Source organism: Furipterus horrens, unplaced genomic scaffold (assembly GCF_987537825.1).
Source record: "Furipterus horrens unplaced genomic scaffold, mFurHor1.1.pri manual_scaffold_11, whole genome shotgun sequence".
NCBI lineage: Eukaryota > Metazoa > Chordata > Mammalia > Chiroptera > Furipteridae > Furipterus > Furipterus horrens.
The window spans coordinates 84,306,362-84,327,419 of record NW_028327181.1 but is presented as its reverse complement, the minus strand read 5'-3'; the positions used below and the strand labels follow the sequence as shown (position 1 = coordinate 84,327,419).

General features: G+C 35.2%; 1 protein-coding gene across 1 annotated transcript in view; it reads right to left on the bottom strand.

The window, feature by feature from the left end:
• Positions 1 to 5,365: 5,365 nt before the first annotated feature.
• BRIP1 (BRCA1 interacting DNA helicase 1) overlaps positions 5,366 to 21,058 on the bottom strand; it is a 105,075-nt gene continuing 89,382 nt past the window's right edge. The window contains 6 exon segments of the mRNA XM_090292045.1: positions 5,366 to 5,521; positions 5,524 to 5,639; positions 5,641 to 6,259; positions 7,344 to 7,577; positions 10,409 to 10,491; positions 20,388 to 20,500. Of these exon segments, the coding sequence (XP_090148171.1) occupies positions 5,445 to 5,521; positions 5,524 to 5,639; positions 5,641 to 6,259; positions 7,344 to 7,577; positions 10,409 to 10,491; positions 20,388 to 20,500 (1,242 nt within the window). The 3' untranslated portion in view covers positions 5,366 to 5,444.

Genomic DNA, 21,058 nt, shown 5'->3' with positions numbered 1-21,058 from the left:
TAATATGGAAAGCTGTCCATATTCAGTGTGCCAGAAATACAGATTTCTACACAATTAATTGTAATATCATACAGTAAGTATTACATTGGGAACAGACAGAAAAAAATTAATTTCTCCCAGGATGGTAATGGGCTTGAAAAGCTTACAAAATAGTGACATTTGGCTAATCAATTAGTTAATATGAAATTCATTTTTAGAATTCAATGCTGGATTCCAATACATTTTAGAGTTCAATACTGTTTACAGACCTCGCATACAGAACTTGGCAAAAGTCCAACATTCTTTTTTTAGGTAAAGCTGGTAAATGTACATCCTTTAGAGTAAAAAAGAGAGAAAAGAGAATCTCTGGCCTGTAACAGATGGAATAGAGAACGTATGAGGAATCTGATGCTCTTAAGGCTATAAGAATAAAAAATCTGGAAAGAGAAAGGTCACTAGAGTTTAGAAATTGGTCAAATGAAAAAGGTATTTATGAGACCCAAGTGTCATATAACAAAGTCCTGACAGAAATAAACACATTAATAGAATGCTCCATTCAATTCATTTAGTAATAGTTAATATAGTGTTGGAAATACAAGAGTGAATGACAGAGACCCCCCCCCCCAAAAAAATATCTCTGCCCTGCCCTGTGAATCTTACACAGAATGTTCTCAATGGATTTCAGTGTTCCTTTGGTAACTTTATTTTTTGCAATTTACATACATTTTATGATATAAACATGAAATGTAAAAAACAAAATAAATTTTCACAATATTTAAGTCTTGCTAAATAAAAGAATAACTACATAGAATTCTTTTTTCCAAAGAAGCTCTAAGTTCTTTTCAGGCACATGAACAAATTTTGAAGGTGCAGTATCAGGATGCTGAGGTAACAATTACAGTAGATTACTGTTTCTGCTTCTTAACAACTAACATCTAGAGAATGCTTCAAAATTTACAGACTACTTTCACATATTGTACAGCATCTCATTTAATCCTCACAGTAATTTTCTTAGGTTGGTATTGCTCAGCTTCCCCCCCGCCCCCAGAAAATAAAGCTAAGGCTCAATGAAGTAAAATACTATGACCAAGGCCAAAGCTCAAACTCATTACTTTGACCCCAAATTCTGTTATCCTTCTCCCTGTCTGATGTTTAAAAAAAAAGCTCTTATGCACTCTATGGCATTGGTATCCATAATGTTTAATTTATTTCTTATGAAATGACTATTTATTTCCATTTTAAAATGAAAAAACAGAAATTCTAAGAAGTAGGTTGTCCAAAGTCAGTCAGTGGGTGGAACTGGAATATGTTTCCAAGTCTAATGATAACAAAGCCCATGAATATCGTCAATCAACTTTAAAGACCAACATGTGAAAATATTAATACATCAATCTACTTTACTGCTATTTAGGTGAGCCTATATTAAGGATGGCACGAAGTAATTTTTTGTATTTCCTACCTCCTGCTCTAGGTAATAATTCAGTTCCACCAGCAATACAGTAAAGTCCTGACTGGCAAGGCAGGTTACTTGGGTCCTTTTACAATAGATAAGAGAGATCAATGTTTGAAAGAATGGTTAATATTTAAATATGAACACTGTAAGAAAGTTTTTAAAAAAGAGAAAATATATCAATACTTGATACAAAATAACAATCAGTATTTAATATCCTTAAATCTTTTCAACTACATTGAATTATGTATAAATGATGGTATGTAACTTAGTTTGCATAAATGATCCTCCACTTACACAACCTCATGCTTTATAATAGCAAGAAACCAAATGAAACATTTTAACATTGAGTTTTGTAAATACTGATGTAAAATAATTTAATGTGAAGTGATGAAATTTTGGGGAGAAAAATTGAGAATCAAAATCATATAAACTGCTTAGAAAAGACCAAGATAAAAAAATAAATATTTATTATGAAGAATACTAAAATATCTACATGACTATGCCTTGTTAACAGATATTCCCTTTAATCAGTATTTACCATTAAATTTTCAAAGGTTAATTTCTGGGAATAGTAAGTTTCATACAGCTTTTGTTTTCCTTCTAATATGATACATTGAAGCTTGTTTATTACAGAATAGAATTTGGTATAAGATGGGTTGTTTTGTACCTAGTCCAAGAGTTTGGCGACTGAAAGCACTTCATTATAGACGGTTTCACCAATAAGGTGATCCCCTGGCTCGGATCCCTTGGATATTATAACAAGGCTCTAACTGTAGAGTACAGGAAGCAGCCAGGCAGCTAATAGTTTGTTCTATCAACTGAAAGTTAAAAAACAAAATTCCTTTTTTTTTTTTGGTAGGCATGAAAATCATTTAAGGCTAGATAATCAATAAGCCTAGGTCATCAGCCTAAATTTCCATTTCCTGAAGTGATGTTCTTTTTTGTATGTTTAATGGCTGCACTGATACTTCATGTTATGGTTTTAGCTTCCTTACACATTCGTTGTCTGATAGTTTTAAATTTACTTTTTATTATCAAAAAATTCAGTATTAATACTGACTTTCTACTTACAAGAGATTGACTGCATTTGTCTATGAAGATAAAAAACTACCAAGAATTCATAAAGGTTAAAGTAAAATCTTTTTTAGCTCATTAATAAATCCAAGATTACAAAGAGCATGAGCAAGAATAATTGTGTGGTACTGTACTCGTATACCAAAAAATAAAAAAATAAGGAGACATCACTGAGATTAAAGGACTGCAATACCCAGTCTTTCAAGTGATTTTATATCAGGCACTTTGATTTCATGAAATTTTATAAGCAATCCTAAAGAATGAAAATTTTGATGTTTTTTATTATAGGAAAATAACATGACAAAGCCATATTGCAGAAAAATAATATGGGAAAGCCTTTTTAAAAATTAATGTCCTGAAAGATCATAAGGAAAACTAAAAACAAAGCCTTATGTGAACTTTGAAACAATGCCAAATAAAAAAACCATGTAATAATTAAATGCATAATGGTAGCATAGTAAGAGTTGTCATTAATTTCCGTCACAGCTAGTTTTAAACGATTCATCTAAATTTCAAAAGTCAAAACAGTAAACAACTACTTTTTACATTGTATCTTTCTTCCATGAATAAAGCCCTTTGTTCAACTGGTAGTTTTCCTGGTTCATGGCCTGTATGTTCTATATACTTTCAGCCCTTGAATAAATTCAGTATTAGAAAATTATTTCATATGCATTAAGTGGGTAAAGCAAATTACCTGATAAGCAATTTCTGTCTTAAATATCTCAAAAGTCTTAAAGAATAAACCAAATAATTTTTCTTTCCTATCATACAATAATTCTCTATTGTTGGTTTATCTATCTATCTATATCTATCTATCTTCCTCATCAGCATTAGGATCATCATTAGGAAAAGCTTCATAGAAAGCAGGGGTGCACTGTAGATATATTTTTGATTTACCAGCTAATAACCGATGGCTTACCACATGCCAGATACTCTTTCAAATGCTCTTACATGTTTTAACTTATTTAATTCTCTAAAGCACCTCTTTAAAAAGTATGCAGTTACTACTGAAAATGTTTTACCTCCTACTCTATTATAAAGACTAGTATTTTACTTCTTGCGATATCATCCTGGTCAAAGTTATGATCTAACAAAATACCTGCAAATAGATACTTGTTTCAAAAATTTTGAAACACCTCTTAGAATTACTAAAAGCTGTGGCACATCTCTACATACATTATAAGTAATAGAGATTTTTAGCCTTGGACAGAATTTGGAAAGGGAATAGTATTTGAGATCAAGTTGGATAATAACACTAAAGTATAACTAAAAAGTAATGTACTTGGTTTTTCTCTTGTAGTTTACCAATTCTTCTAAAGGCATTCTTAAGGGCCCCAAAAGTTTTTACCACAGCATTGTTAAAATAAATACCTTGCTTCCCAAGTTATAAAGTACATATTTATACAATTACTCCCTAAAGGTAGATGAGTACCCTTTTACCTATTGTATATAATGATTTGCTTTACTTCACTCATTTTAGAAAACAATTAAAAATTAATTCAGAGTAAATAACATATATTCCCTTAAATTATGGATTTTTAAAGCTAAAAGGAATTTGCATGATTTTATAGTACTAAATTCTGCACTTCACAGTTAAACCATTCCCCAAAAGGCACAGTAACTGCCAACATGAGTAACTGATTAGGGGCAGAGCCAGGAATAGAGCTGAAGTCTCTTTTCTTCCTCCACCTGGTACCTTCCTATTATCCCACTACCCTTATCTGTTAATTAAAAACAATACCACATAGGAGAACTGATTATACCCTTTCAAAACAACTTAGAAATTACCTTCTAATACAATGTTTTGTAACTAACCGACTAAAAAAATATGTAATACTAGGGGTATATATAATACATCACAATCTATAAATTCTTTAACTGATAAATTATTAAATTTCTTTGAATTACACTTAGAATTGTAACATCCAATGCTATAGAAAGAGTTAAGCTGTAGTCAATCTAAACACCATCAAAATAAAAGTAAGCATATGCATATATAATAATTCATTTATCCAAATATAAAAGAAACTTGATTGCTGGGAATTTTTACTTGAAAATAATAAACCACATCCACAACTCATAAAATTTCAATTCAAATTACTCATAAGAAGCCTAAATGTCCATAAAATAACAGATGTTTCTTAGAAAAAGATCAATAAATATAATTTTGGAATGATGGCAGAGAAGAGCATGTTTTTAATCATTTTTGATAAGAAGTATAGCTTCATTCACAAAAACATAAAGTCAAAACTTAAAGAGTTACTGAGCTTTAAAGAAACATTTTTCAGCTATAGTTACATGTTTAAACTAGGTAATTAAAATGGAAAATTTGGAGTCCTTCATTTGTCATTTTATAACTTTACATAAGTTTGCTTAGAACATGCTTGACTTTAGTTTATCACACAAATGTAAAATAATGTCAATTTAAAATGTATGCAGTTTTCTTCCTTAATTCTTAATTACTAATTATTAAGCAGTAAAGGAATAAACTTTTCAAGAGAACTTTGATTTCTAAAAAAAAAAAAAAAAAAAAAAGAAATGTCAGACCAATCTGAGGAAAAAAATCTATAGTGAAACATGGCTAAATTAGGCTATTAATTTTTATGTATCATATGAAAACAAATGGATGAAGACAACTACAAAATGTGTAGGTAAAATTTTAAATGCCCTAGACAACTATACATCTTTTAGACCGATTTTGAATTGCACTTAGCTAAGGAAAAATTTTGTATGACTTGTTTTACCAAGACTCAAGAATAGTAAAACTTACATTGCTGAATATAATACTTTTAAAACTCTGATGACAATGAATTAAAGTAAAAAATATATCTCAAATTGCAAAAAAACAAAACATTTAGCCAATGTATAAATTATCATTTATAACAGAGTTTAATGGAAGTCCAACAACATAATTTTATAGCTTGACAGTTAAGTATTATTATCTAACACCGGGAAACACACCTTTATTTTTGGAAGGAGACTGTTTAAAGTTCTTTATCTCCATTTTAGGAGTTTATGAGTTCTCTTTATGACCACCAATGTCATCATGTCATCAACTTCACTTCCTTTAATACGCATGAGTCTGTTCAACTCTGTGTCTCTGCAATCCTCAGCTTTCATTTCCCTGACTGACTACTTCTCTCACAGTCCTAATTTCAAAAAGATCTTCAGCTAAAACACAATTTGAATTACTTTTGTCAGTTTCAACTGGTTCATTTTTTTCTTCATTTGTATCTACAGGATCATAAAGTTCAGGTGTAAAATAGATAGATTCATCTTCTGCTTCTGTTTCAAAAGCTCTATTTGAAGTAGAAAGTCTGTCTTCTTCATTAACTAGAGGCAATTCAACGTCTGGATTCAGGGCTTCTTCAAAGCAGAGCAGCTGTTTGGAATGATCTTTTGTAAGAAGAGCATCAGTCTTTATTGATGGAATAACAGTTTCTGACTGAGGGCATGGTTCAAATGATGCATTTGTTCTTAAAGATGAGGACTCAGATTTATCAGTGAGTGGCAAACCAGTTTCACAACTCTTTCCTGTTTTGAAAGTGGAAAAATGAGAGGCACGGTCCTCTGAAGACCTAGACTTACGTGTTGTAGCCACAATTTTACCAGTGAGACACTGTCCCAAAGAATTAAAGCTAGACCAGCTAACTCTGCTTGTTTGTTTGTTGAAGGTTGGGCTTGAGGATCTGGAAATCACAATGTTTTCTTCTTGCATTGTCTGGCCAGACTTCTCCAATAATACTGGATCATCTATGAATACAAAAATTTAAAAACCTTAACTTTCTGTTCCTAACATAATTGTTCTATTAAAACGATCTTGTTAGAAATACTACAATAATTGTATAGGATACATAATTTTGAGCTCACAAACACTAGTAGCAGGATTTCGATCTTAGAATGTAAAGCACAAAATATTAACTGAAAAGAATCTAGGTCTCCAGTGATTCCCAATCCAAGTTAAATGCTATATGGTAAATTTTCAAATTCCATGCTGTGAACCTCAGGAGTGAACGAGAAAAGGAAGGGTGGAAAGAAAGAGGAAGAGGACTGAGTAAAGGAAGGAACAGGTCGTACAGTTTGCCTTGAAAATCCACTAACTGATGACAGACGTGGATTAATTCCCTCAAGGAAACTGACAACTACAAAAACAGAGATGTACAACTGGTTAGCCATCAGAGCTGGTCTAGCACCTAGGTTTCCTGATCCCGGCCTCATGACCTTAAATTCACTGTAACATTTATTGTGGATAGGAGAATATATTACAAAATAAATATTGAAAAATTGATATATTAAACTACTACTATATATTAATTAAAACAATTGAAATAATATCCAATGATATAAACCACAGTTTGGCAAACTTTTTCTAACACAGGCCAGACAGTAAATACTTTAGGTTTTGTGGGTCATGTTGTATTTTTTGCAACTACTCAGTTGTGCTGGTCTAGTGTAATACATACAATTACTCAACTCTGCCTTTGTATATATTATGTAAATGAAGGGGTGTGACTGTGTTCTATTAAACTTTATTTACAAAAACAGATAGCAGGCCAAATTTGGTCCACAGGCCATAGTTTGCCAAACCCTGATATAGACTATCATATTTAATATATTTTAAAATATTGTTTTTATCATTTAGAATAAATGACGTTCATTTCCCTAAACTAAGAAATTCATATAAGAGAAGTATGTATAAATTAGATACTATCAAATATAAATGGACAGAACTTTTCATGCTTTTGTTCTTTCTGGAGGTGATGTCACCTGGTAGAGATGGACTTTTACTTATTCATTTTAGGACATCATGGTTCTTGGACACACATTTTTGCATTACCTTCCCTCGGATTTTCTGGTGATAGACTACTCGCTGCTTCTAATAAGTAAGTTGAGGTACTGTCCTTCAAACAAGCCACTTCAAGTGTAGACTCACTGTCCTGTAGAGACTTTCTATCCTCTTTGGATCCATCAGTGACCTTTTGGTGCTTTTTAGAAAATTCAGCCAAGGACTCCAGTGCACTTTCAAAGGTTGAATGGTGCTGAATTTGCTGCCGTACCCATTTAGAAAGTCCTAAAAAAAAAATGTAAACCCAGGGAAAGATTTAGGTACTTTCATTATTAAGATATTATGTAGTAAGAAAAAACTTGGATAATTTTTCTAATAAAGTAATCTAGAATTTAGAGTATATAGAATGGTTCTCAATACTTTGCCTGCCTTTTTACCTTCATAGTACAATATACTCATGTAGTAGTAACATTTCTCTTTATACTCAACGACTGTCAACTGGAGAGGAGGAAGAGGCAATGGGAATAGAGTGGGGAGGGAGAAATTTTTATTTGTCAGTTTAGAATAACTGGGAAGAAGAATAAGGTAAATTTAATTTCACAATTCCCCACAAAAATTGCCTGACTTCTAATTGTAGGGAAACTAGAAGTTGTGAACAACACGATCTTGCATTCTGAATTTCTAAATTTGACTTCTTTTGCAAAAATAAATTCCAGATTCCTATCCCACAGTTTATTTTGGTTCCCCTTTTCCCCTAATTCCAAATATGCTTTAAAATATTCTGGAGGATAAAAGAAATAACTCTTTTTTTATGGGTAAATCATGTCCCCTCTAAATATTATATTGCTTTAAAAATATATAAATCAAGTTGCAAGGTACAAAATTTGACCAGTGACATATTAAAACTGCATAAAAATGAACCATATTGAATATAAGGTATTTATTTTTGTACTGATTTGAGATAGAGAGAGATGGATTTGCTGTTCCACTTATTTATGCATTCATTGGTTGATTCCTTTAATATATGTGCTGCCAAAGTGAGTACTCATTGGTTGATTCTCACATGTGCCCTGACCTAGGATCAAATGTGCAATCTTGGAGTCTGGGGATGACGCTCTAACCAACTTAGCTACCTGGCCAGGGCTAAGGTGTTTTACAGTATGACTCACTTTAGAATGAAATTCAAAATCACATATTTGACCTTTTAGGAAATAAATGTTCTGTGCCAATGTTACTAAAATTATCATCTTTTGAAATAATTTAAAAAGTTACTATGGTGTTTTAAATTCAGGGAAAGATAAGACACTGCTTCAAGCAACTTGAACTACTTACTATTATTTCAAATGCACTCCTTTAGTTTGATATTTCAATGGAGTTTTTCTATCAATCTATATTTAGAAAAATTGAATTTAAACAGAAATCAGTCATCAAAAGAAATCCGTATGTTGTGCTTTTATTGCCTACATAAAAGATTTCACACTTTGAGTCTCAGAAAAAAAAAAAAGAGAAATAATAAAAAATATTTAATTAAAAAAATCTCTCAACAGATCTTAACAATAAGGTAAAAGTTTAAGTTCTAGATTTTAAAATAAGGAAAATGAGTTAAATAAACATTTCCTTTAAAGTTCTTTATTTTTGGTTGCTAGGAGAAAATAATTACACCACAAAAAATTTGACATTTTCCAAAATTGAGAAATTTTTGTATTATGGTTACCTCTTCCATTTCGACTATTTTGTAATCAACGTAAGGCTTTTCAGCATAAAATGTCAGTTTGCTTTCGAACTTCAAAGAATCTGAGCTCCACCTGCTGACTAAATATAAGCACTTAACATTTTTTAGTTCTGTCTTGACCTAAGCACAATGGCTTGCTTCACAAAGGGAAGAAGACTAGCAAAGTGGCATCTGCTGCTTTAATCCAGGAGGTTATGTTTTGATATCAAACCAAATATAGTAATTAGGCTCTGAAATGGAAAACATATAGTCCATACCATACCCATAGACAGCTAATCTGGAACATTTAAAATTTAGCATCTCTTCATTATAATATGGTATGAACTTTCTAAAATTACGATAATAAAGATGTAAATATTTCCAAGAGTTCTTTAATAACTGATGGATCCCTGGTACTGCCTCTAAAGAAACTGTGTTACTGTAAAATAAAAACTACAGATATTCCTTGACTCATGATGGGCTTATGTCTCAATAAACCCACTCTAAGTTGAAAATATCATTGTAGAAAACGCATTTAATACACCTAACCTACCGAAGATCATAGCTTAGCCCAGTCTACCTCAAATGTGCTCAGAATGCTTACATTAGCTTTAGTTGGGTAAAATCATCTAACATGAAGCCTATTTCATAATGCCCAGTTTCACCAGAGAATATCCTACTGCATATCACTATCCCAAGAAAAGATCAAAATTCAAAATTCAAAGTACGGTTTCTACTAAATGCATGTAACTTTTGTAGCATTGTTCATTTGGGTGGGGAAAAAAATGACCATCTATTTGATTTTGCAGCATGTAATGGTGTTTTTCCTTTTAGAAAATACTAGCTCTGACTAACATAAACTCTAGTAACTGAGGCATTTCTAAATCAACCAACAAACACAGCAACAACTTCAACATAACCCAGAACGAAAGAATAAAGAACTCTAAGCAGCCAAAGCAGATGTGCTTGTGTGCTTCAATGTAAAAACTTAGTATTTCATAGAAAATTGTTTCTGTAGAACAGCATTTTCCCTGACAATGCTAAATAAATTAGGTTACTGAGTGAAATCCCACGTTCTATGAAATTGAAGGAGCCTAAGTGATTAATACTATGTTGATAACTAACAAGATTCTCCTCTATAGATTTTTTGCAAACACATAAGCATTAAAAGGCTAGAACTTCAGTCAATATTAGTTTTCCATGTTAGATGTAAATTCTCAAGTTTTAACAATACAATATACAGATGATCTATCATAGAACTGTGCACTTGAAAGCTATAATTTTATTAACCAATGTCACCCCAATAAATTTAATTTTAAAATTCTGTCCAATTCTTTGTCTTTAAAAATAGAAGTAACTAAAGATTGTTATTAATTCTTACTCTCGGCCCAGCTGAGAATCTTACCAGATATATATCGATTTGGGTTACTCCTGAAGCGATCATCCACTAGAATAAGAGCGCCCCAATCATTTTTGTGTCGAATACATCTATTAAAAAATAGGAAGAAAATAGAAAGTAAAGTAGACGTAACTTAGAAAATAAAAGCTAACTTTCTAACGGGACAGATAGAATACTGAGAAAATCAATGACGTGTCATGGATTTATATTCCTTTAATCAGACTCATTATTATGAACAATGTTATAGAAACTGCTATTTCTACTACTACTGCTACTACTACTACTACTACTACTACTACTACTACCACCACTTATTGGTTTTTGACATTTATAAGTTATGCATTGAGACTCTATTTATCGTATATTACTGATACTTCATCACCTCTCTATTCCAATGGAGTTATATCACGATTCTTGTATAAAACAATATTCAATGAATTACCATTTATAAAAGTGAGTTACATGGTGTACTATGATTACATTTCCCTTCTTAGACAAGATTTTTTGTCTTCCCTGGAGTTAATTAACTCTCCATTTTCTTTTCTTTTTTTCTTTTTGCTTAATTTTCTGTATTTTCTTTCATTAATAAATTCCCAAGCTTTGTCACAGCTGTAAAAGTTCTTCTCAATATGGTTAAGCTCTCCATCTTAGAAACCAATCTACTGACTACAACGGGACTGCTGCACAGCTGTCATCACAGAGCTTCCCTTCCTGGTTTGTTCTGACAATTCTCTTCCTCTCTTCAGGGTTGAAATTCCAGTCTCCTGCATCCTTGATACTCCTCTTTCTGAATTTTCTCTTATTCACTGGAGCTTATCTTCCAGCAGCATCCTGAGAAAGTGTGCATTTGAAGCAAATGCTTTAGTTTCCTCGCACAGTGAAGGCTTTATTTGGTCTTGCAGTTTATGGATGAGCTGGGTTGTACAGAACTTAGACTGCAAGTCAAAAATGACCCTCAAAAAATTGGAGATGACTTTCAATTGTCTCTTAGCTTCCAGTGTTGGTTTCAAGAAGCCTGCTTCAATTGTGATTCCATATCTTTTGTATGAGACCTGTCTTTTTCTCTTGGAAAGTTTTAAGAAATTTTCTTTATCTCAGATAGTTTTAAACTGCACAGTGAAGACTGCCAGTGAAGATGGAAGCATAGGTAGACATGCTGTGTCTCCCTCCACAACTAAGAAGGAATACAACTACCTCAAAACTAGAGACAACCAGAAGTTCCAGAAAATCGAGCTGCATGGAAGTCCAGCAAACAAAGATATAAAGAAATGCTCATTCAGACAGGTAGGAGGGGCAGAGTTGGGACGGAGAGGATGCAGTGTGGACATGGCAGCAGTGGTGGGGGTGACTGCGGCTGTGGCCGGCCAGGGGAAAGCGCAGTCACATATTAAAAAAAGTAGGGAGGGACACCTGGGGAGCGCTCCCAGCACCAGACCAGACTATGGAGTTCACAGTTGCAGCACTGGGGAAAATAAAGCCTCATTTCTTCTGATGGTGAAAACCAGTGGGGTTTGTGTCAGAGGAAGAAACTGCCAGTCTCTCAGCAGAGTCCATTTGTTTAGAGATCCCCATGGTCCTAAAATGTCCGCAGACCCACCCACTCTGGGAACCACAGCCAGGGCAACAGCTAGAGAGGCACCAGTCCCAAACAAGAATTGGGAGAAGTGCCTGAAAAGGGGGCAAGTACTGAGCAAGCGACACTGTTCCCTCTCAGACCCCTCCCCACCATACAGCGCCAACTAAGGCTCCATCCCTTACAACATAACAGGTGTGACAGCTCTACCTAAGACACAGAGGCAAACACAGGAGCCTGTCAAGTTGAGGAGACAGAGAAGTATAGTCCAAAAGAAGGAACAGATCAAGGTTCCAGTGGGAGAACCAAGCGATGAGGAGATAGCCACCTAACAGATGCAGAGTTCAAAACAATGGTGATAAAGATGCTCATTGATTTGACAGATATGCTTGAGCATAGCAAATGCAGAATAGAAGTGACACTATGCTAAGTGAAACGAAGGAAAATCCACACAAAACCAATGGTGAAGGGAAGGAAGCTGAGTTTCAAATCAATTATTTGAAACATAAGGAAGAAATAAACAGTCAAACAGTACAGAATAAAGAAACAAGGATGGAAAAAAACGAGGAGAGGCTTAGGAACCTCTGGGACAACTCTAAATGTGCCAACATCCAAATCATAGGGGTGCCAGAAGGAGGAGAGGAAGAGCAAGAAATTAAACAATATGTGAAAAAAATAATAAAGGAAAACTTCCCAAATTTGGCAAAGGAAATAGACATACAAGTCCAGGAAGCACAGAGTCCCAAACAAGTTAGACCCAAAGAGGACCACACTAAGACACATCGTAATTAAAATGCCAAAGGTTAAAGATAAAGAGAGAATCTTAAAAGCAGCAAGAGAAGAGAGTTACCTACAAAGGGGTGCCTATACGACTATCAGCTGATTTCTCAAAAGAAACTTTGCAGGCAAAAAGGAGCTGGCAAGAAGTACTCAAAGTGATGAAAAGCGAGGACCCACAACCTAGATTATTCTATCCAGCAAAACTATCATTTGGAATGGAAGGGCAGATAAAGTGCTTTCTAGACAAAGTAAAGCTAAAGCAGTTCATCATCACCAGCCCCTATTATAGGGGCTTATTTAAGAAAAAGAGGATCAAAACTATGAACATTAAAATGACAACAAACTCACAATTATCAACAAAAGAACCTAAAAAAAAAAAAAAAAAGCAAAAACAAAAACAAGCGAAGAAAACAACCAGACTAAGAATGGAATCATAGATATGGGGATCATTTGGAGAGTTATCAGCTGGGAGGGGAAAGGGGGAGAAATGGGGAAGTGGTGCAGGGATTAAGAAGCATAACTGGTAGGTACAAAATAAGGGGAATTAAGAATTACATAGGAAAGGGTAAAGCCAAAGAACATATATGCATGCCCCATGGACATGAACTAAGGGGTGGGATTACTGGAGGGAAGCGGGGTACTGGGCAAAGGGGAGCAAAGGGAAAAGGAATTGGGATAACTGTAACAGCATGATCAATAAAATATATGTTAATAAATAAATAAATAAGCTTCGTAGTAAGGTGCTTTGTAGCTTTTTTCCACTTTACTGGTGCTTGAGTGAGCTCTTTCAATCAGAAAATTATGTCCTTTAAATCTGAGCATTTTTCTTAAATTATTTCTTTGATACATTTCTTTTCTGTATTTTCTCTAGTCTCTTCATATGGATCCTATCAGAAGTTGGCTCCTGCATACTGATCCTCTTTTAGTTCTTCTTTCCTACTTTTCCTTTGTCTTTTTAATCTGGAAAATTTCAATTTTATCTTCTAAGCCCAATTCTGCATTTAAATTTTGTTTCTATCACATTAACGTCTAGGAGCTTTTCTTTTCTCTCCTTTTATGGAGGCGCTATCTTAACACTTACTTTTTTATTAAGTTTTCTTCTATCTAGAGGAGAGCAAACTATAACCCACAAAGAAAATCTGGTCTATATCTTATTTTTGTATACAGTCTGCATCGTAGAAGTAGTATTTATATTTTTAAGGATTTTTAGTTTTAGAGAGAAGGGAAGGGTGGGGGAAAGAGAGGGAGAAAAACATCAATATGAGAAACATCGATGAGTTGCCTCTCACATGCACCCCAACTGGGGACTGGCCCACAACCCAGGCATGTGCCCTGACTGGGAATCGAATCGGCAACTTTCCACTTCACGGGGATGATGCCCAACCAACTGAGCTATGCTGGCCAGAGAGTATTTTTATTTTTAAAGGGTTAAAGAAAAAACAAAGAAGAAGATGGACACAGACTGTATATAACATGAAGAGCCTAAAATATATACTATCTGGCCCTTTATAGAAAAATTTTGCTAACCACTGTTCTATTGCACTGTTTCTGTTTTCTATAAGTTCTTCCACCCTGTTTTGTTGGTATAATTTTGCTATTGTTTTGGTTTCTATTTTTCATTTTACAGATATTCTTTGAGTGTCTCAAGACTCTTAGGACTTAATTAAGAGTAAGGCACTAAAATGCTGATTGGCAGCTCTGTGTACATGGGTGGGGCTTATAGGCTAGGAGCTTTGCAGTAACATAATATGGTAGGAATACAGATACTTGGTTACTATCTGTAGACCCTTACTCATGGAGTGGTCAGTTTCCCTAAAGAGAAATATTGTACTTTCCTGCCTTGAAGAAATAAGATTGAACGTCAGCTTACTCAGAGCTGAGAAGAAAAAGGATATGGAGTTTTCACATCCAGTAGGTAGACTTTTCTTAACCCTCATCTTTAATACATCCTTAGCTGTACCTGTAGTTGAAGAATATATAGACTCTAGTTTAATCTCCCCAGAGAGTAAGACTCAGTGGGGAAGAGGGCTGTCAAAATATTTTTTATACTAACTTATAGCTTTGACTGAAACTTTAGAGTGTCCCATGCCCAAATCTGGAGGATCTTGTTAGCTTTCATGAATATAGATTTAAATTTCATCTATCTCTTGCTTGCTAAGTCATTCAATCATTCATCTGTTTTCCAGTTTTCAAAATTTGTTGACATTTCATCTGCTGTTGTCTCTTCTCCCATGTTTTTTAATTTCGTAGGTTTGGCATTTTTATTCCTTTATTATCATGGGATTTTGAGAGGGGGTAAAAATTAATATAAATGTTTGATTTTCTATACAGACTTAAAAAAATCTAAATTTTATAAGATATTCTTCTTTGATATAGTTTTTAAGTAATCCATGGATTACGAGGTGTCAGGCCCTAAAATTGGGCAGAATGGAAAGATGGGTGCTGCCAATATTATAGAAGTGTTGAAAATCAATAGAAAGTCAGAATGCCATTCTGTTTTGGTTGCAGTACAGTTTATATTTAAAGTTCCTTATGAAAGAAAAGCATTTAAACAAAACAGTTCAGAAAAAAAAAGGTTACACCTGTTCATTTTTCCATTGTTTTCATACTGCCTTGCTCAAATGAATTATGCCCACTTGAGACAAAGATTATACTTTCAGTAAAGCAGACCTGTTAGGAAATTCATAGTGCAGTTGTAACCTGGTCACAAAACCATCTGGTACATTCCCAAAGGCTGTTATTACATTTCATGGACTTACATTACTTCAAATACTCCAATAGTCCCATGTGGCCTTTAAAAAAAGATAACACTTTTTAAACACAATTTGTTTCTGTTCACTTTAGACCCTTGGACATATCCCTTGTAAGGAGAGTGCCTGAGTATAAGTACCTTTCATGTCAATCAATATGCATTATGATTTTCATCAAATGATGTAAAGAATTTACTTGAATCTTAAATGGACGTATTTCTTTATAAGTTGTTCCTTGTTGATAATGTTTCCATTAAAATCAGTACAATGACAGTGGGGCTACCCATTTTTTAATTAATAAAATACTAAGACGACAGTACTATATACCAATATTACAAACACATGCTTTTCATTAAATTCTAGAAAAGTATGTTTTGAAGCTCTAGAAGCTCTTTGACCAATATGACCAATATGGTATAACAAAGACAAGCACTGAGCCTGGCATTCTTCAACAAATATTACTTGAGCATCTATGTCCCAAACTGAGCTGTGGTTGCTGACAATGCAAAAATGTATAATACATGTTTAGGGCAGAAAACAGAGAAATAACGGGCTATTATAATACAATGAGATATATGCTATAATAGAGACACTGTATAAAATGTTATGGATTTCCTAAATAATAAAGAACTTTAGGTGGAGAAGTAAAAAGAATCTTCATAGAAGACATGATTTTCAACTAGGTTTTGACTGGTAAACTCGCCAAATGAATTGTACAGTAGCTTGTATGCTAAGGCAGAGAGTAATGGAAGAATATGGTATGTTAAATACTTCAATAGTGATATTATGTTTAATATTGAGAACTTCAGTGGATAAAAGTAAGTATAATGATAAGAAAAACAGGTCTTGAAAGTTTTAAAAATAAGCAGGGTGAAGATGTTAAGGCCCATCTAGTAGCTGTGTGATGTTAAATAAGTAATTTCATTTCTCACAATGGTATATGTAAAAAGGTTTATGGGACTTTCGGTCAAGATGGCAGTGTAGGCAGACATGGCTCGCCTCTCTGCATGACCACATCAAAATTACAACTAAAATATGGAACAACCATCAGCCAGAACCATCAGAAATCGAGTTGAATGGAAGTCTGACAACTACAGAATTAAAAGAACCTGAACCCACCCAGACTGGTAGGAGGGGTGCAGATAAGGAATAGGGGCTGGTTCCTCACCCATGTGTGGTGGATACAAATTTCGGAGGGATACCTCGGGAGCGAGGAGTCCCAGTCCCACACCAGGTCCCCAACCCCAGGGTTCCAGTGCCAGGAAGGTAAGTCCCCACAACTTTTGGCTGCAAAAACCAACAGGGATTGAGTGGATAAAAGAAACTTCCCCAAGCAGTTCCTCTCAAACCACACACATGGATTCGACTACTCAGACTTACTCCCTCTGAGCTCCAGCACCGGGGTAGTAGCTTGAAAGGCACCAGCGAAGCATCTGGGAGAAACTGAAGGGTCTGCCATCAAGGCGAGCAGAGGCCATTGTTCCCTACAGAGCAGGCAAGCTGGTGCCATATCAGACGCCATCAACCGGGCTAGTGCTGTTTGACCCACCTTGGAGATCCCCAGAGACTCCGCCCCACCCAACTTACAGGCCCACCCAAGCTGCTTTTCCATTTGAATGGCTGGCCTTGGCTCATGCTTCACAACTTCCTAAATCCTATGAAACAAGAGACAGCTGGCCTCAGTGAGCCCCAGGCAAGGCACTAGCAGCAGCCAGCCTAGATTCACAGTTTGGCTTCACCTGGGAATCTACACGCCCAACACAAGTAGCAGCCATCTCAGGTTGCCTCATGGCTCAGGCAGGATGGCCCAGGAAAAACACAAGTAGGGGCTGACCTTGGCCTCCACCACCCAGGAAACCCCAGGGCCAGCACACCCAGGGGACAGCTACAGACCACATCGGAGCTCCACCACCCTGACCCTGCATATCTGATCCTCCATGAAGGACGGAGATTGGTTGTCAGTGGTCACAGCCAATCTTTGCAGCTGACTGGCCAGGATAAATCTCTCCCACTGCCCTGCCAACAGCAACCAAGGCTCAACTACAAGAGGAGGGTGTACTCAGTTCACATGAAGGGGGCACCTCAAGTACACAGCTTGGGTGATAGGGGAGATTGCGCCATTGGACCCTATAGGACACCTACTACATTAGGCCACACTACCAAGACACAGATCAAAGCAGCTCTACCTAATATATAGAAACAAACATAGGGAGGCCGCCAAAATGAGGAGAAAAAGAAACATGGCCCAAATGAAAGAATATATCAAAACTCCAGAAAAAGAGCTCAATGAAATATCAGATGAGGAGTTCACAACACTGGTTACAAGGATGTTCAAGAGACTTATTGAGGATCTCAGCAGCATAAAAAAGGTCCAGTCAGAAATGAAGAATACACTAATTGAAATAAAGAACAACACACAGGGAAACAACAGTAGAATGGATAAGCTGAGAATCAAATCAATGATTTGGAACATAAGGAAGCAAAAAATAACCAATCAGAACAAGAAGAAGAAAAAATAATTTAAAAAAATAAGGACAGTATAAGCAGCCTCTAGGATAACTTCAAGAGGTTCAACATTGGCATCATAGGGGTGCCAGAAGGAGAAAAAATAATGAAAGAAAACTTCCCTAATTTGGTGAAAGAAATAGACATGCAAGTCCAGGAAGCACAGAGAGTCCCAAACAAGATGGATGCAAAGAGGCCCACTCCAAGACTAATCATAATTAAAATGACAACAGTTAAAGAGAGAATCTTAAAAGCAGTAAGAGAAAAGAAGTTAGTTACCTACAGGGGAGTTTCCATAAGAGTCAGCTGAATTCTCAAAAGAAATTTTGCAAGCTAGAAGGGATTGGCAAGGAATATTCACAGTCATGAGAATTAGGGGCCTACAGCCAAGACTGCTCTACCCAGCGAAGCTATCACTTAGAATTGAAGGGCTGATAAAAAAGCTTCCCAGACAAAAAAGAAAGTAGTTCACCATCACCAAATGATTATTATATGAAATGTTAAAGGGACTCATTTAAGAAAAGATCAAAACTATGAACAATAAAATGGCAAAAATACAAATCTATCAACAATTGAATCTAAAAACACACTAAGCAAACAAGAACAGAGACAGAATCATGGATACAGAGAGCATTTTAATGGTTGCTAGATAGGAGGTAGTTGTGGGGGAATGGGTGAGGAGGTGAGGGGATTAAGAAGTACAAGTAGGTAGTTACAGAATAGCCATGGGGAGGTAACGTACAGCATAGGAAATGGAGTGGTCAAAGAACTTACATGTGAATGGGGGGTACTGGATAGAGGGAGGGCAAAGAGGGACAAACAAGGAAAACTGTAATAGCATAATCAATAAAATATAATTTTAAAAAATTTTACAGGTTTATAAATGACAAAGTGAAATACTAATGTATAGTCATGCATCCCTTAACGATGAGGATATGTTCTGAAAAATGCATCAATAGGTGATTCTGTCATTGGGCGGACATCAGAGTGAGCACTTGTACGAATCTTGGCTATATGGTATAGCTTATCACTCCTATACTACAAGCCTGTAGAGCCTATTATTGTACTGAACACTGTAGGCAAATGTAACACAAATACTTATGTATTGTGCATGTAAGCAAACAAGCAAACAAAAACAACAGTAAAAATAAGGTACAAAAGGTAAAATGATACACCTATGCAGGGCATTTACCACGGAAGGAACTTGTAGGAATGGAAGCTGCTCTGAGTCAGTGAATGAACAGTGCGCAAATGGTGAAGGCCTAGGGCATTACTGTACACTAACGTATACTTGATAAAAACCGCCCTACCCCTGCTTTGTACCGACAAGGTCAGAAACAGAATATCGAAGCTACCAAAACTGCTTCATGAACAGGGAGGTGGTTTGGACTGACTAATTATCAAGGAGAAACTGGCTGGGTAAGGTGTATATCACCTTAATAGTAACTGTCAGGAGGTAGTGAAAGGTGGCCTGAGAATCAGTAGGAATAAGAAATCAAGATGGAGAGAAAAGGAACATAGAAGATTGCCATGCCATGTGGTTTTCGCTATTGCATATTGGAGCAGCAGTCAGATTAGAAACTTTTTGGTCAATGAGCAGGAAGAGATAAACAGATGAAATGCTTCAAGAACAGCTTGCAGTACAACTTGCTGCCAAGTATCAGTGGAATTCCTAAGCAGAGAAGGGAAATAGCTTAACTATCAGTAGATATAGAACTAAATCATTCAGTTTGAAGAGAACCCCCTACAGAATAGCAATCTGAAATAACGGGAGGGGAGGGATGATGTGTTCTGGGACTCACGTCCAGCACTTGCAGTCCTGTGTCATCAGCTATATGTAAATCTGAACTTAACAATAAAATAAATAACTAAATTTAAAAAAAAGCCAGTTCCACAAAGTACAAATCTTAATGAATCAGAATCCTTAGAAAAAGGAGTATTATAATTAAATTTTATTGTTAGTTGGTATTAATTCTTTATCACGAGCATGGTTTGGTTTAATCCTCTTGAATGGCTTGCTTTTTACCCATAAAATCATCATGGGTCTGATGGTCATAAGATAAAAATTTTATTGTTTGGTGGTAAACTTCTATAAACATTTACTAGATACCTTTGTGTGACATTCATTGAACAAATAATAATCTCCTTTACACTTTAGCAAATTGAATTTTGTTTTGGGTTTCATTTATTTTATTGATTCTTTTCAGCTTTTACTTATGAAATCTAACATTGAAAATATACCAGTTCCTAGGGTTCCAAGTGAAATAAAATTCTATCAAATTTATTATAGGGAGTAAAGTAGTAAGAAAAGCTCTACATAGTGCCCTGCTCACAGGTAATGTTACAGTAACATTATATTAAATTTCACTCCACTTACCTACCTAGGGCCTGGTTTAAGGCCCTGTATGCTTGAATTTCATACCACTGACGACCAGGTAAAAGACCTCTCAATTTTGAATGCTGGTCATTATACTGGCGCTTTAGTTCAACCTAATAATTTAAAAATATATTAAAACAGAGTAGATAATTAAAGCTCATTTTAAAACATATTAACTTCGAACACTTCAAACATCATTTTAGTAGTGTAGAGGGATTTTGTCTTTCAGTACTGAATATGTTCCACTTCATTTAAAATATTTCTCATTTTTTAAATAAAGATTTTATCTATTCATTTTTAGAGAGAGGGGAAAGGAAGGAGAGAGAGAAACATCAATGTGTGGTTGCCTCTCGCGTGCTCGCAACTGGGGACCTGGCCCGCAACCCAGGCATGTGCCCTGACTGGGAACCGAACTGATGACCCTTTGGTTCACAGTCCAGCATTCAATCCACTGAGCCACACCAGCCAGGGCAAAATATTTCTCACTTTTAAACTTTTTATTGCATTTATTGGGGTAACATTGGTTAATAACATTACATAGGTTTCAGGTGTACAGTTCTATAATACATCATGTGTATATTGTGCTCTGTGTTCACCATCCTAAGCCATCTACTCATCCTACATTCCTTAAATTCCAACATGCACATAATTAATTCTGTATGATGATGTAA